The 26479-nt window shown below is 38.4% G+C and overlaps 1 protein-coding gene across 4 annotated transcripts in view; it reads left to right on the plus strand.

Annotated features, from left to right (window-relative positions):
* The first annotated feature begins 2087 nt into the window (after window positions 1-2087).
* MED30 (mediator complex subunit 30) overlaps window positions 2088-26479 on the plus strand; it is a 42051-nt gene continuing 17659 nt past the window's right edge. The window contains 6 exon segments of one of the 4 annotated variants that reach the window (NM_001245651.1): window positions 2124-2257; window positions 2585-2780; window positions 3602-3760; window positions 7408-7518; window positions 18533-18624; window positions 18627-18749. In NM_001245651.1, coding sequence (NP_001232580.1) covers window positions 2607-2780; window positions 3602-3760; window positions 7408-7518; window positions 18533-18624; window positions 18627-18651 — 561 coding nt within the window. In that variant the 5' untranslated portion in view covers window positions 2124-2257; window positions 2585-2606 and the 3' untranslated portion in view covers window positions 18652-18749. 4 annotated transcript variants of the gene reach the window in all.

The following is a 26479-nucleotide window of genomic DNA, read 5'->3' on the forward strand; positions in this document are numbered from 1 at the left end:
CATCTTTATCTCTTTTGACCAGAAAAACATTCTTATCTAAAAGAAGATTCCTTTGTCTGGGAACAAAATCCCAGACCCAGACAGTTCCAGAGAGCAGTAATGAAAAATATTAGACCTCCCAGCAACATTCTCCAGCACTCTCCATGTGCAGACTTCTCTCTGTATTTCAACTGCCTACTGCACATGGCAGCCCTGTACTGCAGGACGCGACTCTATATGGAGTCTGTCTGGAAGCCCTGAGCAGTAGTAGGCGGTCTGAATCCATCATTACTCTTATGCCATTGGATTTGAGGCAGCAAATTAAGCACTCTGAAGAGAGCTCTTGGGCATGCAATCAGAAGATGAAAACAATATCCTTTGTGCTCAACACTTAAACAGTTCTTGTATCATTTTCTTAGTGTACAGTGAAATGAGAAGCAAACCTTCAAACAAGCCCTTTGAAGTTCTCCAGAGGCTGCTCTTTCCAAGCATTGTCTAGCTATACACCATGGAATGCTCTTTTGCTTTATGAAAATATCCTCCTCTTATTTCTATAAACCATTTTTCCTCTCTGCTTAAGAAACCACTTTTGTATCCTTTATGCTAAGATCTTTGCTAAAATATAGTTATTTATATTGCACCTTGAGAGTGCAGAGTGGGCAGAGTGCTAGGGAGAACTTAGCAGGCAGCAAAAATTTCCAGTTTAGGAAAGCAGGTGGTCTTTCCCCTCAGTAGTCTGTTTCTGAGGTAAAAAATGTTTTATGGAGCAAAATGCCTCTGACAGCAAGTTTATATGGTTCTGTTCCTGAATGTTAATTGACTGCTTTCTTCTTTCTTTAACAAAGGCTGTATACCACGCATCAAACTTCTGATTTATTTTTACAGCATTACAAATGCAAGACATTTTGCACAAAAGATGATTTGTAAGAGCTGTTTTAATACAGGACAACTATCTTTACTGTACTAAGAATTCATTAGAAGTTGCAGATATATAAATGTTCTCTTCGGCATATTTAGATACTTACTGCCACAATAACTCAAATACAGAGTCCTAGACATTATGTCAATTGGAAAAGATAAAGAAACTTTGGTACTCACTGATTTTTGCATATGAAGAAATTTTTTTGTTAGGCAGACAGCATTAGCTATTCTAGAAACAGCTTATTCATGTCAGGCCTCACAGAACCTGCCTGGCTTCTTTTTGAGGGTATTCCCTTTCCCTCACATAGGAGGCCTTGTCTGTACTTCAAAAATGCCTCAATTGTACTAGAGTGGTACAAGCACTCAGGGCTTTTTTATATCCATGCAAATACTGTGACCCAGGAAGGCCAAACATTAAGGCTTTTCTGCATTGGCAATAATATATATATGCAGGAAAGAATAGCAGTACACCCGTAGAGCTATAAAATTAGCACAGGTTTTGAAGTGTATACTGACATTACATACTTATCCCACAAAACAGATATTCAGCCATTTATCAGTGTGACTAGGACTAGAGCATCTCTCCTACAAAGACAGGCTGAGAGAGTAGGGGCTGCTCAGCCTGGAGGAGAGGAGACCTTCCAGTATGTGAAGGTGGAGAGGGAATCTTCATCCTGAACTTTAGTGATAAGAAAGGGTGAATAGCTTCAGAGAGAAAAATAGTAGGTTTAGGTGTTAGTAAGAAATCTTTAACAGTGAGGGAGGTGGTACACTGAACAGGTTGTCCGGAGAAGTTGGGGCTGCCCCGTTCCTGCCAGTGCTCAAGGCCAGGTTGGATGGAGCTCTGAGCAACCCGCTCCAGTGGAAGGCGCCCCTGCTCGTGGGGTTGGAATTAAATGATCTTTAAGGCCACTTCCAACCCAAACTGTTCAATGATTCTATGATGTGACACAGGGGTGCTGGGGAATGTATGAATATGGCTGGGGATTCTGACCAAGCTTTTCAAACTCAAGAGCCCGCATGCGGGCTGACCTGCCCGAAAACCCGCACTGGGTCCAGCAAGCCAGGAAATCCCCCGGCTCCCGAGCGAGATAGTCACGGAGAGCAGCGGCACGGGGGCGGCCCCAAACCGGCGCCAGAGCCCTGCCCCGCCCGCCTGTGACGGCGCCGGGCGCCGGGAAGCGCTTCCGCTGCAGATCCGGGGCACGGCGGGTGAGGCCGGCGGGGCCGGCGGGGCCGGCGCGGCTGCAGAGCGGAGGGCGCCGGGCCCGGGCAGGAGCGCGGGGGCGGGGAACGCTGCGTGCCGCCAGGCACCGCTTCGCCCCGGGAGCCGTGGGTCAGCCGAGTGGGCGGGCAGGTACAGGTCCCGAAGCCCAGGGCTGCGGCTCTGCCTGCTGGAGCTGGGCAAAACCTCGGTTGTGTTCCCCGTGGGACGGGTCGGGGCAGGGGCAGCCCAGTGACCGCTGTGAGGGGAGGAAGGGGCGTGGGGGGCATCTCCGGTTCCACCGCCGGCAGAGCTTCGGTGGGTCAGTAGCGGTGTCCCAGGGCTGCTGCCCTGAGCCGGCCTCATCTGTTGGACAGAGCCGCGTACGGGGAAAGGAGTGGGATAGCCACCCTGCAGAAGTTTGCCAGGATAGAGTCAAACAAGTATTTGATCGTTCCATCTCACTTCTTTGTGCCGTAGTGTGACCTGTCAGGGCCGGGAGATGTCGACCCCGCCTCTGGCCGGGGCAGGGATGCCGCCCGGCGCCTTCTCCGGGACGCAGGCTCAGGCTGCCAGGGAGGTGAACACGGCTTCCCTCTGCCGCATCGGCCAGGAGACCGTGCAGGACATTGTTTTTCGAACCATGGAAATCTTCCAGCTGCTGAGGAACATGCAGGTGAGAAACAACTATTTATACACTCGACTTGCCATGTTTTTATCACCGACTGCCTGTATATATAGACTCAGGAGACGCCTTAGGATGTTCAGAAAACTCGATCAAACTGCTCTGGAAAGGAGGTTGAAGAAATGAGTACTACTCTTAATATATTTGCTTCGTCCTGTACATTACGTGAAATTCAGAAATGCTGAATTGTCTTTGCCCTCCCAATAAAAAACTCTCAATGCGCTTAGTGTTTTCTTTTATGTACAGTGAAGTCTGTTCATATGTCAGTTGTTTCTCTGTTTATGTTAACATACAGGGAGTAAATTTACAGGAATTTTCATTGATCTTTCTCTGTGATATTTTTCACCTAAAACTTTTTTTTTTTTTTTGTTAGGAAAAACAACATAATCCTTATTTTTATCTACTCACTGAGAAAACATACAAATTTCTGTTGTGTTTTCTCTGTGGAGAGTACAAGATAATCGTTCCCACTCCTGTATTTTCATGACTCTTGTGTCACTGAATTGAGTGACCTGGGGTTGAGACACAAAATCTCAACCCCAGTTACAACGGTGTCATATTTAGGCATTGTGAAGACACTCACTGAAAAGTCAGAGGGATTGACAATGACCAAAGTGTAGAATACACAAGGATGTATGACAGCAGTGATTGAGCACATAAATATGTAATTTTGTTAGTAAAATTAAAATTTCAGTGATTGCTGTAAGAAAAGTGTGATTGTCTTAATTTAAAATACACAGAAGCCTGTCTGATATCTTTCTTTATTTCATGTGACAGAAACTTTAATATTTTTCATGTTTTGGTTCTCTAAGTTACCAAATGGTGTTACGTATCATACTGCAACATATCAAGACAGACTGGCAAAGCTGCAGGAACATCTCCGTCAGCTATCAATACTCTTCAGAAAACTGAGATTAGTCTATGACAAATGTAATGAAAACTGTGCTGGGCTCGATCCTGTTCCCATAGAAGTAAGTATCTATATTTGTGTATAAATTGTAAATCAGAATAACCACTATGCATAGCAGGTCATCCATCTTCCTCAATTGCAAGAGACTCATAACAAGTTTTAATGATACTAGAATTATTCAGTGGACTGAATTCTGTTTATTAATTAGAGTTTGTTGAAAGATTGTGGAACTTAGTGTCTAGCTGACACGGTGTTCTATCATAAGCTGGACTTGGTCTCAGTGGTCTTTTCCAGCCTAATTGATTCTGTCATACTGTGAAAGCAAACTTAATTAAAAATTTTAACTTTTTTTCCTCTGGCTTCTTGGTACCTTCACCAGTTTCTTTCCTCTAGGAAAAACAAGATCAGGGCAAAGTTTTTACAAGAAGTGGGAAAAAGTGGAAAAAAAAGCCTGGTTCAAGCTCTCACCTGTCAACCTGGTTCCTGAGTAATAAGTATTATTTACTTTATCTGGCCGACAGTCTGTGCCTCCATAGTTCCCTCACTCAGCTATTCCTAACCTGCTGGCCAGTATGAACCAAACCTAAATGTGCAGTGGTGATAGAAAAGTTACAACATAAAACTTCCAGGAAGACCAAAGTTTTTCTTAATAATACTGCTGTTATTCATAAAATCTTAAATGTCATCTTCCTCATAATCGTTTCTCATTTCTAGTAATACTTGTAAACCCTGAGTTTTGTTAAAATTTGAGTTGTTCCTGCTCTATATTAACAAGAACTGTGATGTTCTTTAATTAATGACCTCTGGATTCTGAGGCAACTTTATTAATGGACTTTTGATTGTCCATTGAATTTTAATCATACAGGCATTATATTTGAAGTGTGAGTCTCTTAACTGAATAGGAATAAAGAAATTAAGAAGTCCATTCTGTACAGTCGATTCTAGACTACTGTTTCAGTTAACAGTTGCTGACTTTTGACAAGAGTTTCATAAAAATGTATTTGGAAACCTGACAGCAAGCAGGGGAATAAGTTAATTTTCCCATTTAAGAAAATCAAACCTGTTTTCGCAGTGTGTTGAACTTGTGTGCAATAAGCAAACACTAGTGTCCTCTTTAAAAGCTTTTCATGTGTCTTATTTTACCATAACAGTGGAATGATGTGGCATTCGGTTGTTTTTTTTCTATAACTTTTCACATTTTTTTCCCATTATCAGGATGAAAAAGAATCTCCATAGAGAAAATAAGTAGTCAATTCAGGCTTTCTTAATGCAAGGTTTCACTGATAACTTAGTCACAGCAGAATTTTTTATTGATAGTTGGGATATTTTTTTTTAAATCTTCTTAGTCTTTTCTTCTCTGAACTTAGTAGATGCCGGCCTCCTCATGTTTTTATTGGTTAGAGTGAATGACAGTGGCACACCATTCCTCTTGGATCAGTTTTCTTAAATTCTTCTTCCAGTAGTTGAGTAATAGGCTCAATTGTATTATTTAGTGGCCGATATTCTAACCATGTCTTTACAGAATAGCAACAAAACTTTATTTTTTGTGCACAGTCAAGAGAAGTCCATACCATACTTGCTTATTCCATTTTATTGATATAAATATTCATAATTTTTTGTTAATCTGTAATAGGTATTATTAACTTTCTATTAACTGACATAGCAAGGCTGGAGATAATTGTGAAGGAGATTTACCTACAAAGATCCAATTGTCTGCGTTTTTTGGCGTTTTTTTGTATTTGGTATAGTTCAGCTTTTCTTGGTAGGTGTGTTTGGTTTTTTTTTTTTTTTTAGTCTATCACCTTTTCTGAAAGATAAGGAAGTTTTAAAGAAATGTTCTACTTTGAGTGCTACTTTATTTTTCCATCAGAGAGAGTTTTTTGAAGAGCAAATAGCAGCCCTACTACTTCTTTATGGTCTGCAAATGTAGTAAGTGGTACACATTTGCTACTTTTTCATGGCAGAGTTTAGTGTGGTAGCTTTTGTCCATTTTGCTAAGCTTTATAAGAATAGCTACAAAGATTTTTGTATAGAAGGAAACTACATTTTTAGTGTGTTAAATCAAAATAAGTTTTCCATCAGAGTGCTGGAGGCACTGAGCACTTTGTAATATTGCACCCCAACCTAAGTAAGAAGTTAATATGCACTTGATGAGGAGCAACTTGCTCCCAGGCTTTTAAACTAATGCCTCCTTGCTCACTTTTATAAGTATGAGTCTTCCACTTGTCTGTAGTGTGTTTGTGAACACGGATGTAGTTTTGCATAGTTCAGGACACAAAAATCAATGTCGGACTATGGACTTCATGGATGTATTATTTTTAATGTTTATAGCTTGGGAGTGTTGTGACACAGAAGCAAGTATTTGTTTTGTATCTAGAATGTTTCTTTTTGATTTCTTTTTTTAGGAAGGAGACATATAGTAGTGTATATATATTTTTTTATATATAGTCAGGGAAGGTTTAGGTTGGATATTAGGAAAAAATTTTTCACTGAAAGAATAATGAAATACTGGAATTGTCTTCCTAGGGAGGTGGTGGAATCACCATCTCTGGATGTGTTTAAAAAAAGACTGGACTTGTCACTTGGTGCTATAGTCTAGTTGTGGTGTTAGGGCATAGGTTGGACTTGATGATCGTAGAGGTCTCTTCCAACCTCATTATTCTGTGTAATTCTGTGTGATTCTGTGTGATTTATTTAGAAATTCTGCATCAAGGTATATGTCTCAGATTCAGTCAAAGAGAAAACAGAAAGTTTCTAACCAGGCAGAAGCCTGAGAAACTGTTGAGAAGAATGTAAATAAGGTTCTTTATCTGTTGTGTTCACATTGTTTATAGTTAGGTTTTGCTACTGTGCATCATTCAGTGCACACCAATAGGTGAGATGTTTTCACTTCAGGACCAATGGAGTTGGTCTGCACGAAGCTCTGTATAAAAGAGCGATTTATTTTGAAATAGATCAGTTTTACTCTCAAGCCTTCTGACTAGGAGTCTGTTCATTCCCATCCTGCCTCAACAGCATCATCAAGGAATTTTGGTTTTGTCAAAGCTTACAGAAAAGACAGTGCACTATGGTCTTCTCCATCCTAAACCAAACTATGATTCTGTGTGTCTGAGGAGATCATGGTGAGAAATACTTACAGAAAAACTAATTTTAGGTAACTTTGGGCCTGGTCTTAAGAGTAGCCAAACAGAGGCTCATTAGAATAGCAAGTCATAACTAGAGTATTAGCCAAGTAGCTACATAAAGCCGGCATATTTATGCTCAATATATCACCAAAATGACTTATCATAATGATAACTTTATGTTTGTGGTTTTATTTCGTAGTGTGGAATAATAAATTTCAAAATTCCAATCTGCAGAATTTGAAACTATAAGGATTATCTATGACAAACATCTTAAAATGGAAAGACTGGCTTCTGCCTGCAGTTACAAAATCTACACTTGGTAATGTGTAAGATTGTGTCTTTTTGAAACACTTTGTTTTCCTGGAGAAGCAACTGAAGTCATTGCCAGGCCTTTAGGTTTGAGGTGGCAAAGCAGGCTTGTCTTTGCTTTCTCGTGGGCAGTTAGAACCTGTGGAGAAAATGGTTGTACGGTATGCATTTCCTGGATTTGATTTTTCTTCTTTTTCTTTCCTTTCTTTCCTTCTTTTTTCTTTTTTCTTTTTTTTTTTTTTATCTCTAAAGCTGATGTTTCTTGTCTTCACAGCAACTTATTCCATATGTTGAAGAAGATGGCTCCAAGCATGATGATCGTGGTGCTGCAAGTCAGCTTCGGTTTGCTAGTGAAGAGAGAAGGGAAATCATGGAAGTAAATAAGGTAACAACGTTGAAATTAATTTGCATAAACTGAGAAATGTCATTTTCATGTTACAAAGCCTAAATTTCTAGATTGCTATACTAAATACGGAATGTGTGATGACTGCCATCAAAACTGGAGATAAATACTTTTTTAATAAATCCTTCAGTATTGACCTTTTAGTATAACAACTAGTTTTCAGCTGTACCTCTGACAATAGAGTTTCCTAACAATTCGGTTTCCTAACAATTCTAACTTGTGTCTCTTTTAAAGCAGAATATATTCTTATGAGTACAATGTGTTATGTTTATGTGTAATCCACTAGATACTGACTGTACAAACTGAACTAAGGTGCCTGTTGAACTAATTTATCTTCAAAACTTACCTTAAGTGTAAAAATAATTGATGTGAACACCAGATGTGTAAATATTACTACAATTATGTGAATTGGTAAAGAATTTTCAGGACTACCTTCTGAATTTTGACAGTTTAAGGAAGACTGTTCCTTTTGTAAAGAGGAACATTTATTGAATCTTGGCACATTCAGGAAAAAATGTACTATGAATTATAAATGTTAAATGAGTTAAAATGTGAAATTTTCAGTTTGAGTGACATTGTGAAACTGGGTACAATTACTGAAGAGGGATTCAAATCTAAAAAAAATTATGCTGTAGTAAAAGCTAATGTAATACGAAGATTAAAAATACATAGTTTTACCAGACCACAGTTTTGAGCATTGTTTCTTCAATCTGTAAAGTACAAATATAGGATTAAATACTATTTCTATAGCTGTAATATCTGCAAATGCTCAGTAAAAAGGAGTTATAATCTACAAAAATAACTGAACAAAAGAAATAAATGGATGAAATGTTTATTTATGGGATGAATAATTGATGGGGTTTTGGCTTTTAAAATATTTCCAAAGTTTTAATTTGTCTTCCCCAATCATACATGTATTGAATTTTTCATAACCCGTTTATTTAGAAAAGTGTGTGTGCATTGTACAGGAGGAAATGAGGGCTATGTGAATTTACAGAAATGCAGTTGTCAGCTCTCCTGCTGTAATCTTTCTCTTCACTGCTGATGTAGCAGGGTTGAATATATTATATTGTATGTAATGTTGTATTGTGAATTTATGCACATTTATTTGCAATCTTTAGGTATTAATAAGCTTAACTGTCCATATTTGCTGTGGTTTTAATACTTCTGTGACATGGTTTTGCCCTTGTTGTTGTACTTGTATGCTAATGTGATTTTAAACCTCCTTGGTGTGATCTTGTGAAATAATTTCATAAATTTTTATGAAGAGTTCTGAACCTCAAAAAGGTTGATGGTGTTACGGGACCATTGGTAGCAAACTGGTAATTAAGAATGCATTGAAATTTTCATGTAAATATAGGATGAAATCCTGTATTTCTACTTAAATGCCTAGACCTAATTTCCAGATTTTCCACAAAATCTTCACAAGATAGTTGAACTTACTCTAGTATTCTTGTGGACAAATACTTAGTAACTGCAGCAAAAGAAAGTTAAGCTTATTGTTTTTTGAAAGTTCACTGATTTTTTCTTTTGTCTCCCTCCAGTTGTATAAGCATATTTACTAGCATTTTCAAAGTTCAAATTTTAATACATTACAGAGTAGGTAATGCTTTTATGACTAAAAATATATAAATTCTTCTTTATTTGCAAAGAAAAAGCACTAGAATCAGATAATTGGTCCAAATCTAACACTGGCTGCTGGGTTCAAGGAGGAACTTGCTCTGGTTCTTAGCTGGCACACCTGACAGCTCTTCAGTCCTCTCTAGTGTGTAATGTCCATGTCCAACTCAATTTGATTAATTAATTTTAGGAAAATTTCAGTAATATTAATTGTTGACAAGAATACTGTGACAGGGAAACCAACATGGTAGTTAAAGAAGCTTTTTATATTCTTGACCAAATCTTTTCTTCCTTCAGCTCCTGGTCTTGTTCTCACCTAATCCTTTTTGCTGCGATAGGCATTATTTTTTCAGTCTTGCATGTTATTGGTACTAAAAAATCACTGTTGCAATAACCCAAGACTTTGACACTATTGTGATATTTGAATTAGTTCTTACACCTGCCATGGATCTCTTAATTCTGCCCTTCTTGCCATAATATCCCAGCCAGTCTGATTTCTTTAGTGGCTCTGGATGTATGTCAAAGACACTAACTGCCCCACTGTTTGGAGCACTGCCAAAACTAGTAGTAGCTCTTATAAACTTTGTGGATCATATATTCTCACATCAAAATGTCCTCATTCCATGAACCACTGACTTGAAAAATAGCAGCTTTCCTTTGCTGCTGCAGGTGTCTGGGAAGGGAGTATCCTCAGGAGGAGGAGGGGAGCATCAGGTACTTCGTATGCTCACCGCCTCATTCAGGGGCAGGAGAACCTGCTGATGCAACAGAGTTCCTAAAAACTGCAGGAGCTTTTCGTGTTGGTTTACTGTGCCACCTTTTAGTTTTACATAGTTATTCTGCTGTATTAGAGCTACCCTTTCGGTCAGAAAGTTAAATGTGCTGACCTTGGCTATGTAAGTACCTGTCTGTTAATTTAAAATATAGATTAGTTTACAAGGCAACGAATTTCTGTCCTAGCAATTCGGTAATAATTAGCAACTGTAGGTTTAAATAAAATCTATTAAGCTTTATAGCACAAGGGAGTTTTGCCCACAGTTAAAAGCTTCTGCCACTATTACAAAAAAAACCATTTCTTGAGCACTGGCTACCTCTATCTCTTGTCTTAAACAATTCTCTCCTCCAGTTCCCAAAAATGTACCTTACTCTTTTATCTGTGTATGCTTTCTGGGCTTGCAAATTGTTGAGGTGGTTGAAGTTTTTGGAATAGATTACTGTTCCAGAATCAGTTTAGTACTTGAATATGCCTTTTAGTATGTGCCTGTCTTGAACTAGTTTTCATTGAAATTAATCTATTTGCAGCAAGTGGAAAATGTTACCAAGATTTCCTCTCTTCTGTTCATGTTTTTCAAGTGTTCAATGTCTTGTCTATTAAGTTTTTTACCTTTTAAGTATAGACTCATCAGTATTATTTTCAAGATAGGCTCACCTTCAGTCTGTGGTCTTGTAGTACATTTGGCAGGACTTGAAACAGAAATACCAAATCAAAATTGAGAATTATTTAATCTGTTTTGCTGCCCCATCAATGGTTTTCTTTACTGCCCACTTTTAGAAATGGAGCAAGTAGAGCTTCAGTTTCATTCATGCTGTAGGTCTGGTTACAATGAAGCACTTAGGAAAACCATCACATAATTAGTAGTGTACGTACATTTGGGTGAAAACAAAGCAAAATAACATTTGGGCATTCCAGTTAGCCCTTCAGAAAACAATCTTATTTTATATTCTTAACTAGTGTTTGTTAAGTGTTTACACTGATCTTGCTAAGAGAGAAAAAGACAATCTACGTGACAGACTTCTAAGTTAGCCTTAAGTAACAAGTTTAGCTCTGGACTTTTTTTTGATAGCACAAACACTGTGCCTTGCAGCTGATGCTGTTCAGGACTATGCAGAAAACCTAAATTCCTTTTAAACTATTTCACACTGTTTGCATGTATTTTAATTGGTTTTATATGTGTAGAGTCCTTTTTTTCCCAAAATATGAGTGTGCACAAAGGAATGCTTTGGCAAGAGGGGAAGAATTCGTTACTTGGACACCTTCTGGTCAGATTAATCTGCACTAGAGACAATTTCATGATTTTTTGAGTACCCAAACTGACTCTCTGCAATGGTAGAATCAGAGGTATTTGGGCTCAGTAGGAGGTCTGGAGGTTATCTGGTTCAGCCCCCAGCCCAAGACAGGGTCAATCAGCAAAGTTAGATCCAGCTGCTTCCAACTCATGTCCATGCTCCAGCATTTCAAATACCCATAAGGATTGACATTCTGTCTTTTCTGGGCCCTTCTTAGTAGTTGACTTTTACTATGAAATTTTTCCTAATGTTACATTGGAATTTTCTGTCATAACTTGTATATTCACTGCCCCTCATCCTTTTGCTGTGTATACTCAAGATCTTGTGTCCAGTTTTGTCTTTTCTGAGCTTCACTAGGTGGCTGAAGACAGCACTGTGATCCTGTCCTCTGGTCTTCTCTGCTTGAGATTGAACAAACAGTTTTAATTATTGTGGTGGCCCTCCACTAGGTATTATCCAGTATGATAATTGAGCCTTGTGTTGATCCCCAAACTGGACAATCATTCTCCAAAGCCAAGTAGAGGACAGTATGAGAGGTACTCACCTGACCTGAGAGGTACACTCTAGCTAATACAGGGCAGAGTGCAGTTTGTTTTCCCTGTTGCCAAAAAGGATCCACTGATGGCTCATGTTAAACTTGCTAGAAAGTATCTAAAACGACCTCAGATCCTTTTCTGCAAATTTAATTTCTATTCAGTCAGCCCTATGCCTGTGCTGTCGTATGAGTTTATACTGTGTGCAGATGTAGGATGTTGCTTTAATTGAAGTTCCTGAGATAGGTATTGGCCTGCCTTTCCCACCTGTTGAGGTCCCTCTGAATCTGATATCCCATCACTGAGCATATTTTTCACTTTCCCCAGCTGGGCATTGTCCATCAATTTGATAGCTTTGATATGGTGATTAGATCATTAAGTGTGGATTAGTCATTAATGAGGATATTAAAAATATTCACCTTTGTATCAAACCTGAGAAACTTGAAGAGTGACCAGCTAGCACTTGATCTTAATACTGATGATCCCAGCATTTAGAATCCCATAGTCCAGCCAGTTTTCCATCAACCCAGTAATTTATCTGTCCAAACCACATCTCTCCAATTTGCTCAAAGGCAGTGAGAGGCTGTGTCAAAAGCCTGACTAATGAATGATTTTACTTCATGAAAGTGAAGAAAATCTCCTGCTTTCCTCTTGCCACACAGCCAATCATTTCTCTATAGAAGCCTGTCATATTGGTCAGGCACAAGGCATCTGTAGGAGATCCAGTATGACTGTTCCCAGTCAGCTTATCATTATGTGTCTGGGAATGACTTTCTGGAGGATTTGCTGCACAGTCTTTCTGGAATCAAGAGTTAGGCTGAGTAGCCTGTAGTTTTCTGGGTCCCCTTCCTTGTCTTTCTTGCAGATGAGTTGAAATGTTTCCTTTTTCATCAGGAGCATATCCCACCTCTCCATTAGAAAATGAAGTAGGGTGGTCTTGTCATAAACCAGCTTTCTTAGCATTCACATGTATTTTTATTCCAGATAATGAATTATTTCTTTTTCAGTTTTGTATAAAATGTTGCACGCAAAATTTTTCACATTGCATCCATATCAAAACCATATCACGCTTACAAAGTTGAAAAACGTTAGGAAAAGGTGAACATAAAGCTGCCTGTAAAATCCCAATTGTCCCCTTTTGTTCTCATATAGCTGTATATTATACAACCTTTATTGCATTATCACGTTTGGTTCCTCTTCCCTCCTTCCCACTTTCTATTCTGGAAGACTTCTTTGAACTTTTCTACTTTTGTGGCAGACTAGGCACTATTTAGATCAAATCAGTATTGTAATAAATGAGATTATAAAAATCCTGGTTTGTGTATTGCATTACTGGCATTAGACTATTGAGTAAGCAGGGAATTTGGGAATGAGAAGGAAGGATTTATTGTGTGTAGTGAGTAACTAACTAAGGCAGCTCTTGGGAGGTGAATTTTTTTTAATCTGCTGTAAATTATCTGTAGTAATTGTTGATTCTTCCCCTTATGGCTCGTGGTAGCTTTGAATATGTGGGAAGCTGTTAAAATACAAAGTTTAGAGATGAACATGAATCTTAAATATCTTTGGACAAAGTTGGCAGCACTGCAGTTTTGTCTTTAGTGTTCATGTGACTGAGTTTGCCATCTGCAACTGAGGATCATAGATCTATGGGATTTTCATATAAAGAATGTAACACTGAGAAGTGTGGTAGAGAAGCACCTTGGGGAATGAATAATTCCATTACAAGCTACAGAGTTTAGATGGTACTCAGTAAATAAGACCTCAGACCTCATTGTCAAACGATAAATAATTGGTATGAAGCAAACATCCATTTATTTGAATGAAGGTGCTTATTCCTCTCAGAACAACAGATCAGTGGATAAATACAATCCTGTCAGGGTCAATAGGTGAGAAATATTGAGCTTGCAGCAAAGCACAGGCTGTCAGTGATGTTTCTGTTTGTTTCAGGAACACAGGGTTACACATGCAGAAGGAGCAGTTTTCCTTTCAGCTGTCAGGTGAGGTGCAAGGCAGAAAACTCAGTCTCTCATTTCTGCTAAGTGTAGAAAAATTATGCCTGTGGATGACATCAGGAAAAGCTGTAGATACTGGACAGTGAGTGTGTTAATGTTTAATTGCACAGCAGTTACTATATTAGTGATGAATATTTTTTATCCTTTTGGAAAAACATTATAAGTAGATTGATATATGCATTTATTATGATGGAAAATGAGCCTTGGTATCAGTTGAGGAGCCATAAGTTAAGACACTATTTGGCAGCTTTAAGAGAGTTCGAGCAAAGTGTTGAGGGCACTTTTTCCATCATATTTTTTTCCAGCTATGTGCATATAATATATGCTATATGCATATAACATTGTGATAATCTCTTAACTACCAAAGGAAAAAAACAGATTTTCCCGCCTTCATACTTCAGAGATTTCATTATGAAGGATTCATTTAAAAAAGAACAGTGTAAATATCACATTCCTATTGCAAACATTGTGTTTCTGTAGGAAGTTCTTGGGCTTGGCTTACCTGGAAACATGGAGGCCACTGTCACCTTCACAAGGCTTTCAAGAATCACTTCCTACAGCAGTTCAGTGGTCAGAAGGAGTAACATGAATATTGTGTCCAGCTCTGGGCTCTTCAGCACAGGAAAGACATGGACCTGTTGGAGTGGGGTCAGAGGAGAGCCACAAGAATTATCAGAGGGATGGAACAGTTCTTCTGTGAGGAAAGGCGGAGAGTTGAGGCTGTTCAGTCTGAAGGAGAGAAGACACCAGGGAGATCTTAAAGAAGCCTTTCAGTACCAAAAGGGGGCTTATAAGAAAGATGGGAACAAACTTTTTTAGCAGGGCCAAGGGGTAATGGCTTTAAACTAAAAGAAGGACAATTTTGATTAAATATAAGGGAGACATTTTTTAGGCTGAGGGTGATAAAGTACTTGTCCTGAGAGGTGGTAGATGCCCCATCCCTGGGAACATTCACAGTAAGGTTGGACTGGGCTCTGAGCAACCGGATTTAGTTGAAGATGTCCCTGCTCATTGCAGAGTTGGACTAGATGGTCTTTAAAGGTCCTTTCCAGCCCTAACTGTTCCATGATTCTATACTCCTGGGAAAGAATGTGATCCAAGTTCTCTGTAGTATACTCTTAATCAACAAAGTAAATGTAATTTTTTAAAATTTTGCTAAGATTTATGCAAATAAAGATACTGTGGTTATTAATATTTAATGTAACACTCAGACATTGAGATGTCCTTCTGGCCTGTATTGTTGTAGATCTTGAATAGAGCAGGTAAAAGCCATAGCTGGCACGGCACTCAGGAGAATGGTCTTCAATATAAGATTTTCAAGATGGAAACAGATCTTTGCTTGTTTTTTCCCTTAAGCAGAAGAAGAGCCTGTACAACTTAGACAAGTACTGTTGATGAAGCACCACTTGGAATATGATCTTACTCTTCCACTGTGTTTACATTATTTTCTTTGCCTGAATAAGGGATTTCTAACAAATGGGTTGAGTGCAGCATAATGACTCATAGTGATGTTTTAGTTTTAAAATTTGATGGATACATGAGCATAAAATGAGGAGAGAGACAAGAACACTGTGCAAAGGAAGGTTCTGATACGTCTCTGGTTGTAAGTTGTGAATTGGTCTAGACAGCACTGATTTCTAATGAAATGCAAGTGAAGCAAAAATAACTTCTCATAAAAAAATTATTTCAATCAAAGTTGCAATTACTGTGTCCTACTGAACCTAAATCTGTATGAAGCATGGCAGGTTCTTTATGGCAGCTTTTCTTCCTTGAAAGACAGCTGTTTTCTGGAGGTATATTATGATTCTCCCACTTTGTTTCATTTATGTGGGTTTTGTACTTCAGTAAATGTTTTCATAAATGACCTACTAGACCTAAGCCAGCTAAAGTCTCACTGGCTACTGGAAGGTGCAGTCCTTGCCAGCCCCATCACAATGGCCATAACACTTGCAAGATCAGTCGAAATGGGCCCCATTGAAAATTAATATCACCAAAGAAAACCCCTGAGGGTAGGTTTTCAGTCAGATCACTTTTCTGATAGAGAGGAACTAACAGAAACAGGCCTGAGAGATGTAACTTGAATTTAGGTCTCTTAAACTCATTATAAACTGCCTTGTAGATTTTCCTTGTGCTATCTAAAAACAGATAAAGTCAGAAGCTGTAGCATGTATGTAGGATGAAGTACTTTTTCTTGTTTCATACAACTGTTAATCCTGAGAAGCAGTCTAGAGTTCAACTAAGTTATTCCAACAGAAGGAGGAAAGAGTGGGAGACAACTTGCAAGCAATCTGTTCAAATGAAAATTTGTCACTGCTGCAAAAGCTGCTTAAAGATTTGCCCATTTCCCAAGAAGGCCATTTCACCTATCTTTTCAAGGTTAGGCTTGAGTTGAGATGTTCTTACTGGCTCAGCAAAGTCTTAAGCAGAGGCCAGCACTTCCAGTGGTGCAGAACATATTAATTATGTAGTACTTTGTGGTGTGGACCACTGCCTGTCAAAGATCAGTAACAAAGATCACTGTATGCATTTCAATTAGGAGTCTGTGCTCTCTGAAGTAGATTTTTTTCTTCTCTCTTTATTCTTTTAACAGCCTAGCAACCCCAGGGATGGTGCTTCATCTTAGATGTTTTTTCTGGCTCCAGAAAAAGTAGGAGAACTAAGAAATTAGCTCTTCAGTAAAGATGAGGATCTAAAATTATCTTCAGATAAATAAACAAATTTATACTTCTTGTCCTTACAGATGCTTTGAAACCAGATGAAATCCAGTTTGAATGTTCCCCTGTCTAGCAGCATCAAATAAAGATTAAACAATTTACAGTGTCATAATACTTTCCCAAGAAAGGAAAGCAGTATTACAGAATGAGTCTTTCGGGCATAACTTAAACGAAGTTCATGTGAGTAACAGTACTTAGCAGTACAGTTAGACATGGATGAAGGGAGAAAACAGTCTACTTCTCAGATGTCAATGGTTCTTATTTCTGTCTGTGACTTTAATTACCATCATCAATGGTTCAGCCTTCGTTTCCATTGATGAAGGTTTTGAAATACCTTGAAACAGCATGGCCTCAGTATGAGGGAGTTACAGCTTGCATTAAACTAGTAGTTTTAGTGTAACAGTCACTGATTTCTCTAGGATTGGATGTTGAGGATGGCAAACAGAGTTATGTTTAAAAATGCCACAGGTATGAACATGCTCGTTTATCTCATCCCTCTTTGCTTTCTCAAGCATCAGGATCTTGCATTTATGACCTTTGGTAGGAAGACCCTTGCAATTCTGTCATTAGAAGCTGAATCTCTGCTGTATGTTGTGAAGTCTTGGATCAACAAATGGAAAAGAAAGAAAGCATTAGATAAATGCACATACCTACCTTTAAAACACTTTTTAGGCTGTCAAATGCTTGGTTAGGAATTCCATGTTAGTGCACATGAACTGTCCTGGATATGTTTTTGTATCCTTCTTGGGAGTCTAGATCTGACTGTTGTCTCTTCCAGTGTCCCACTAAGTCTGTATTTAGGAGCATTTCCCTTACTATGTTCCCCTGGAATCTAACCTAATTACCATATTACAGCAGACTGTTTTTACAGATCTCAAGTGAATAGGCTTCCTTTTTTTCTGTGGACTTCTTTCCCAGCTGACCAGCTGGCAATTTAAAAATATTGTTGTGTTGACTGCATCAAAATTCAGGAGACTAATTTTCAGGATATTGTTTCATTTTCTCTCTGTTCCAGTAACTTTGGTTGTATTACTGATTTGAGTCATGCTTTTAATGTATTGCCTTTTGTGTAGTGCAAATAACAAAATTACATCAAACCTGAAACATTTTGTTCTGTTTTGATGGAAGCAAGTCTTTCCTGTGCTTTTAGTTTACTTGTAACTCCAGACTTCCCTAATGAATAAATAGTTTGATCTCTAATGTTGGAAGGCTGACATCTTATCAAATCAGAATGAAATGAAGGACAAATTGTGTACTGTTAACAACAACCTAACTTAGTTCTCAACAGCTTTGATTTGAGCAGGAAAATGAATAAATGAAACAATAAATATGGGTATTATTGTGAAACATGAAAGGTTAGGGGAAATTTTGTGATGTCTTGATGCCCTGATCTTTCTTCTGTAGAGACATAATTTCTAAGTTTTGGCTATGCAACCAAATGAAAGCTAGTTTGCTGTTCTCCTGTTCCTCCAAATGCTTCTGCAGTTTGCAAAAACAAATATATTATTTTAAAGAATTCAACATGCTTGGGAAAACCTGTTTCAAGACAGGACTCTTAAAGCATCACAGTTGACCTATATAGCAGAAGGGCTGCAAAAGTTTGATTTGCTTCACCTATACCCTGTGCTTTGTTCAAACTTGTACTGTTAATGCCACATTTTTCTCTAAACCAGATTTATAAAACACATATTCACATAAATTTACCTGCTCCTCAAACTTTTTCTTCCAGCTTAGGATGCTCTGTTTTAGACTTTACAAAGTGAGGACTGATCCCCATGAGCCTCCAGCTTTTGAAGGTGTCAAGTGTTTTGATAAAAGGCTGCAGTGAAATGAAACAGCATTCCCCCTCTTGCAATGGTCCTTAACTTTTGAGGCTTTCTTGTATTTTTAGAATGTGCTTTAAAGGGGATGTATTATCCTATTAATAGTGCTCACCGACAACTGAGAAAAATATTTATATAACATTTCATAGCACTGTAACTTTTGTTGAATTTTTGAGTGCACTATTTGAACTGATCACAAAAAAACTTCTAATAAACTCTTCCCACAGAAACTGAAACAGAAGAATCAGCAGCTGAAGCAGATCATGGATCAGTTACGAAATCTTATTTGGGACATAAATGCCATGTTGGCGATGAGGAACTGAACAAGGAGAATCAATTTTTGTAACTGAAGAAGATACAAATCTGTTTGGATATACTTAACTTTCTTCTAAGAAGTAACATGTTTTTCCACAATTATATTGCAGTAATGTTTGAAAAGTCTCAAAGATTAAAATGTTGGGTCATTTTCTAGTAATATAAATGGTGTTGGTTTTGTTTTTGTAGAAGATTCATTGTGTAAGTTTTACCCGTGCAATTCTGCTGTACAGCCTCAGTAATTTACAGTAGTAGTTTGGATTGCTATGCAGATAGGGGGTTTTATAAATTAAGTTTTTCTGGATTTTCTTTATAATACAATTAAAAATTATAAAAACATGTGTTTATATGCAGTTTTTTCTGCAGTGCAAATGCCTCTACAGAGAGGAAAACTTGCAAGACAGGAAAGTTACTCCAGAAAGCTAGAGGGCTGAAATCAGCAATCAGATACTGCAATTCAGTCTGCAATATTTTTTATATTGTCTGCAGTGCAGAGCAGAGCAGGACAATCCCCTCCCTTGCCCAGTGATGCTGTGCCTGATGCCCCCAAGGACAGGGTTGGCCCTGCTGGCTGCCAGGGCACTGTTAGCTCATGTTCAACTTGCCATTGTCCAGGACCCCTAGGTCCTTTTCTACAGTGCTGCTCTCCAGCCTCTCATTCCCCAGTCTATACACACAGATAGGGCTGCCCCATCCCAGGTGCAGAATCTGGCACTTGCCCTTGTTAAACTTCACACAGTTGGAGATTGCCCAGCCCTTTAATTTGTGGAGGTCTCTCTGCAGGGCCTTTCTGACCCCAAGGCAGTTGACAGCTCCTCCAAGTTCAGTGTCATCCACAAACTTACTTCGTATTCCTTCCAGTCCTGCATTGAAGAGCAAAGGGCCAAGGATGGAGCCCTACAGAACCCCACCAGTCTGATGTGCCCCATTAACTGTAAGGCTGTTTGCCCAACCCATTAGTCAGTTGCTTACCTGTCATGTAACTCAGTTATCCAGCTGTGTGCTGGACATTTTGTCCAGAAGGCTTCTGTGAGAGACGTTATCCAAAAGCATTGCTGAAGTCCGAAAATATCACATCTGCTGGCTTTCCTAGATCACTTAGGTGGGTTACGCTGTTGTAGAAGGAAGTCAGGTTCATCAAGCAGGACTTGCCCCTCATGAAGCGATGCTGGCTCTGAAAAACTGTGGCTGGTGGTGTATTTCTGTATTTATGTATGGTTGGAATACTTTGGTTTTGTTTACCAGAATTCACTGAATAAAGACCTCATTAATCTTTTCCGTATAACTATCAGTCATAGTAATCTTTGGATGTATGAGCCATTCATTATTTTGAGCTAATCATAAACCTTCATCTTTCTTTGTTCTAACTTTGTTGTGCCTCACAATTTTCGTTTGCCCGGAAAATAATCTTGAAAATTTTTGTTATCCACAGATGCTGCCAGTGTACTATGTATCTCTTTCTCCAGATGAAAAGATACATAAAACAACATTTTCAGTATGAATCCATAGGGCACTTTAATCTTAATATTTGTCATCTTGAAAACTAGCCATCCTTAGTATTTGCTTCTTGTGTATCACTTTTAACTTTTATTCCATGGCCACTCAGACTCCATAGTAGTTCTGTGTGAAAGACTTGTTCAGAACCTCCTGAAACCTCCAATTAAGTGGTATCCTTTTAAAAGCTACCTTTTTTGCAGGTGATGGTTTGATACTGAACACTTACTGATTTGAGATTCATGGATTTTAAAATGTTACAGTGATTTTCATAGAGTCATAGCATGGTTTGTGTTGGAAGGGACCCTGAAGACCATCTTGTTCCAACACCTCTGCCACAGACAGGGTTGCTCAGAGCCCCCTCCAGCCTCACCTTGAACACTGCCATGGATGGGACATCTGCAGCTTCTCTGGGCAACCTGTTCTAGTGTCTCATCACCCTCATATATGTTTTGTTGTTCTACGAGCCTCTTTAATTCTGGGTTTTTTTTTAATAATTTCAACCCATTTGTCTACTCCTTGAGGCAAAAATCACTGGTAACAGATCTGATCACACCTGGTTAACATTATGTGACTTTTCCCTGAAAATAGGTATAAGTCTTTTGTTTCTCTTTTTAAAGGCTGTAAATATTAACAGATGAATAAACATCCAGTCTCACAGTTGAAAATAAAGTGGTAGAAAATGCTGATTGTGATTAGTTTACCTGGTGTTGAAAATAGTCTGTATGTATGCCAATACCTAGATATGAGTAGATGTCAAAACACCTTACAAATAAGATCTCTCTCTTTTCTCTTATGTGACAAATGCAAGAGTAGATCTCTTCCTCTATGGCAAAGGCTGCAGCAGAATTGTTTGTTCCCTGATTAGATTCAGCACTATGGCAGATTTGCTGGTCAGAAATAATAGTTTTTTCTGCAGCTGTGAGAGTCATAACTATTTTGTATGCAAAGCTTTTGAAAAAGAGATGACTGCAAGTAGATATTTTACTTTGTTGTTGGTTTAAAATGCAAATGCATTTATCTATTTGCAAGCTGTAGTGGCAGCTTTCTGTTTAGTGCATGCATAAGCATGCAAGCAGCTTGGAAGAAGTATTTGAAGTGAATTCTGAAATGGCACCATCATCTTTAATTATAAGTGTAAAATTCTCAGTTCTTCATATTTTTGTTCTATTTTTAGAACAATTACGGAAAATGGAGATTAGACTTTACTGTACAGCTCATATGGCATTTAGGTCTTCTTGCTAAAAGTGTTTAAAGTTTGGTGACTTTTTTATTACACACAATCAGTACAGAAGTAACCTAAAATGTGAGTAAGAGTGTAGCTATTGCAAGTAGATGTCTGGGTAATGAAATATTCAGCTTTCTCTGTGCAGCTGCTAGCAGTAGCCAAGGTCTGTACTACAATTTTTCATCTGGGAGAGAAGAGAAACACTTCAAACCACTACCAGAATAGATGGGCAGTAGCTAAATTGCAAAGTGCAGAAATAGACAGAATTGTAAATTATCACAGTAAATACTGTCAAAACAGGACTGTGCAAGGTGTTGGACCAAAACCATACACTTTGACTTACACAGATGAAAGTAAGGGTAGTGAATATATTTCAAATGCTATCGGGTCCATGAATAAGTATAGGATTTGGCCAAGAAGATGACAGTTTTAAGAAAAGTGTTTCCTCAGCTGTGAAACACTTGAATGAATTACTGGGCATCAACATGTGCTGAAATTTAATATTTTATTAATGCTAACTGAACTTTAACTGCTGCTTAATGAAATGGCACCAGATGAGGTATTTACAAATACCAGTAAAGCAATACAAACACAGATGTTTCAGTGTTTGGTTTATGTATCATTGACTGTTATAACATTATATATCATTGAAATTATCTTCATGCTTCTGGCACTCTCCTACTTTCCTCATGAGGCTGGTGGCTCCCAGAATTGCTGCCTGCAACAGTGCTGCTCTTGTTGTCCCTCCTGAACACACAGAGCTCTGACTGGCTCTGGAAGTGCCCCCTCTTCACTTGGAGCATCATTTTCATGTAATAAGTTTAGCTGCTTGCTAATGGTTGGACTCAATGATCATAAAGGTCTTTTCGATCTTAAATAATTCTATGATTTTGTGGCTATTTTTATATTTTTGATAAGGGAGAAGCTGGATAAACATGCTGATACTTCCAAAAGCAAATAACAGAAAATGTGATCATTATATTTTGGGAATACAAAAATATTTGAGGGGTTTGGATTTCCTGGGGTTTTGTTTTGCCCAGATTGGACTTGGGAGAGTAGGGCTACGATGCATAATACTTTAAAGCGTATTTGTGGGAAATAGTCTCAAGTTAACACACACTCTAAAATACGACCATTAATCCAACAGCTTTGTAGACAAAATAAAGGATATTGAATGTGTGGTTCAGTGTCACAGCACAGAAGATGCCTGCTAGGCAGTATGCAAAGTCCAAGGTTTTTCTTACATAAAAAGACAAAAGTTTAGAGCAGATTTATGCCTTGCTCAGGAAAGATACAAAGACCTTACCTTGCCTCTTGTCTTCCATAGAGGTAGCAAGGACAAATCCATGACTATTCTTGTTGTTCCACAGAAAAACCCTTCTCTGATTGTAGTATTTCTTACTGATGGAGAAGCTGGAACTTTTGCACAAATGCTACTCAAATTAATCACTAAAGAAGGGACTTAGAGGGAGGAGGACAAGGATTCTATAGGAACCAAGATTTCACTGGTGTGCAGGATGGCTGCAGAAACCAAAAACACTACAGCTGAAGGGTAGCTGACTACTGCTGTGGAAAACAGTAAGTTCTAGATACGGGTTTGAAGACTTGAATTTGAAAAAAAAAACTTCAAAAAATGTACAGTGGCACCCAAAGACACTGTGAGTCGGCTGGGGTTGACAGAGCATGGATTAGTTTAATTGCTTCATGCTAGCAGATGAAATGGGGGATTATAAAGGAATTTACAAATACATCAGTGGAGAAATAATATTTGGGGAAGGAAGTGAGTAGTTTTCTCATCCCCTTATGTAATAGGAATGAAGTCTGATGTGGTAGAGCATCAGCTTTAAAAGAGAAGGGGGTTTTCCTGACTTGGAAGGTTATTCCATAGGCAAAAAGAACATGCTGACTGATACATATTGCAGGATATTAAAGTGAGAGAAATAGGTACCAATGCCAGTTTTTATTTAACAAAATGTAATGGATAAGTGGAACGTAAGAGCTAAATAAATGCAATATAGTAAAACTTTGGCTAACTTCTGTGTAAATTTTAAGGATTTTTTTTTTTTTTGCTCATATTGCATAAGGGACACATTCTGGCATCTGTTACAACACTATACGGTACAACAAATAGCACTGTGAAGAATAATTTGCAACAGTGTTTGTATTGATTGAATTTAATCAGAAGCAGAATCTGTGTTTTCCAGCACTTCTGACCAGACTAGGCACAGTAAAGACCATCAGTGCGTTTGAGGTAAACAAGCAGAGGCAAGTTTCCATGTGTCTCCTTCACTCTGGGAGCATCGCAGCTCATTGAATGCCTCCATGTTCAGCATGCTTGGAGTTCTGCTTCTACACATGTTCCCAGCAGCTGATGGTATCTGATAATCACTGCTGAAGTTTTAGAAACTGTGAGTTTTCTGCCTAAATCCTGTAAGAGACCTGATGTGTTTAAGCCCTTCTTGGCCCCTTGGGCTCTCACCTTCAGCTGACTGCACCTACTGCAAAGCTACAGAGCAATGTTCCAGAATTGAAATTGAGTGGATGAATGGAATGAATTCCATACGTGTCTGTGCTAAAATTTTCTCCTACGACTCTGTGTGCTTATCATGAAATCTTGCTTGAAAAATAGATTCAGATTTGCCTAAATAGAAAGAAAGATTCATGATTTTAAAGTTGTCTGAGTAGCAATGGATAGTAATGCAGTTGTTTTTATAGCCATGTAGTGAGTTTAGTGGTATTTACAGTCCTGGAGAAGAAGTTCATTAAGTCAGTCTGTTACTGAAATACATTGTTGGAGTGGGAAGACTTTCAAAAATAATGGGAAAATACAAAGAAATACAACAGCAACAATCAAAACTTGGGTGGGTACACCCTCCCATAAAATAGAGTCAATAAAAAGGGGATTTGGGAAAGCACATTTTAAACCTGCATTAAAGAGATAAGTTTGGATACAGTGAGAGGAAAAAAGCCACTGCAGTTTTAGGGTGCATGTCCAAATATTGCATAGTAGGGAGTGTGAGAGCTCTTGCTCTGAAACCAATGATTCTGATACTGTAATTCTGCATGAAATACTGAATTAGTTTTGGGGTCAGCATGATACTAACACAGTAAAGGAGAAGAATACTGATGTGGTCCCATATGAATAGTCATTAGAATAACTTGTGAAGGCAAAGACAAGGCTAAAATATAGAAATTCTTAGGTAGATGCAAAGGGGAGGTAATTAGAGTGTTTTGGAATGGCTGTACTATAGAACAGTGAAAGAAGGTAAACAAGAACTTATTTCACCAAACAGTAGTGAAGAGGGAAACCTCTTAGCATCAAGATATTAAATACTAAATTCCTTTGCAGTTCAGAAGATACCTCTTGGGTTACCTGGAAATTTAAAAACTAAACAGCACAAAAAGGCTAAACAAAATGTTGGGAAAAGGACAAAAAGAATCCTGTCTTGGATGGACAGAGCAAGAGGTGGACTGAGCTGACCTGACTGGTTTTTCCACCTTTAGACTGTACAGTTGTAAAGCATGTTTATCAGATGACTGTCAGATAATGAGCTCATTAGAGAGCACCTGGACTGGATGCCACCTGCAAGTATTAAAGAGGCTTTCGTGTCTTCTTTGTGATGATTTGCTGCTGAAATTCCTCTTCAGGTTAACATGCCCTCATGGAATTTCTATTAGAGGAGTGAAATTGGAGCGGACAAAGAAATGAACCTTGTGTCTCACTCCTTGCTTCCCCACCTCACATCCCAAGCCTCCCACTCCTAGTTTTGATCCATCTCCTAGTGAAGTAGCTGATACCTGATTACTGTCTGTTGACTCAGTAGAACTTAGGAAGCCTTTTACTAATGGGACATGTGTTGCTATTTATCCACCCTTCCCCATCTTGTAACAAAAGCAGCTGCAGTGCTTGCGTGCCTTGCAGCGTGAGCTGGTGTCACAGTCTGCGCCAAGAGAACACAGAGGGCTGATCTAAGCATGTACAATATCTGATCACATTTTGCCTCAGATATGAAGTACCATTATTAGATTGTTGTGTAAACCACATGTTACTTTTATAGCATTTACACACATGACATATATTTTTTTTTGATGTGGAAGTTTTCAATTACTTTCTAGGGAACAAGAACTTTGTTTAAAGATCTTGAATAGTCTGAGCAAATACATCTAAAATACCCTTCAGCACTCACAGAAGACAGAAGTAAAGGATGGAAATAGAACACAGGCATTGCTCTTCCTCACAGAAAAGAAAATGGGTTTTTACATGTGTATTTTTGATTGCCACAGTCCCAATTTCTCATCAAAATAATTTGGTAGCTTAGATTTTATCGAAACTATGAGCCCCCACCATACCATTTGGAAAGTAATAAGGACATTCATGGTAGTAAAGCCACACACAATTAGATTTATTTATTTTAATTTGTTATAGCAAGAAGATGCAGAGACAGCTATAATTTCAATTAGTTTTACAAAGCCAGAGGAGTTGGAATTAATTCAAGCAAAAAGTATGTGGCTTTCATATTAGAGCTTTTGAACTTGATGCAAACAATTCAGCTAGTTTTCCTGTTGAACAAAAAATTAGGCAGAGAAACAGTAAATCCTTCTTATGTGCAAATGTGTGTCACAGATTGGAAGAAGGAAAACAGGTGGAAATTTCAGTCTGAAATACAGTTTTCAAGCAAATAATGGTATGTACTATTACAGTTTTGCCACAGCACCTATCAAGAAAAGTGGTTTCAGTGACAGAGCCCAGACTTGTAGCATAAGGCCAGCAACACTCACTTCACACATGTGTGCTGGCTGTGTTCAGGTCTAAGGCACAAATATTTATTCCCAAATTCAGTTGCTTCCATGTGCCATGCGTATAAAATTTCAGAAGCCCCTTGTATTATGGTTGGTGTGCTTTTTTAAAGGTGTTTCACTACATGTAATAAAGTCAAATCTCTGTTGATCAACCATATACTGGTATGCCCGGTAAAGATCTCTATTTGTATGAGTGGAGATGTACAAAACCAATGGGTATCTCTGTCTCTGAAGTGCAGGTTGGATAAACAGGAGGGATTAATGACAGAAACAGACAGCAAAGAACTGCTTCCCCGAGGACTGAAGGATTTGGTTTTTGTTTGTGAGCTTTTTATTT

This window comes from Taeniopygia guttata, chromosome 2 (assembly GCF_048771995.1).
Source record: "Taeniopygia guttata chromosome 2, bTaeGut7.mat, whole genome shotgun sequence".
NCBI classification, from domain to species: domain Eukaryota; kingdom Metazoa; phylum Chordata; class Aves; order Passeriformes; family Estrildidae; genus Taeniopygia; species Taeniopygia guttata.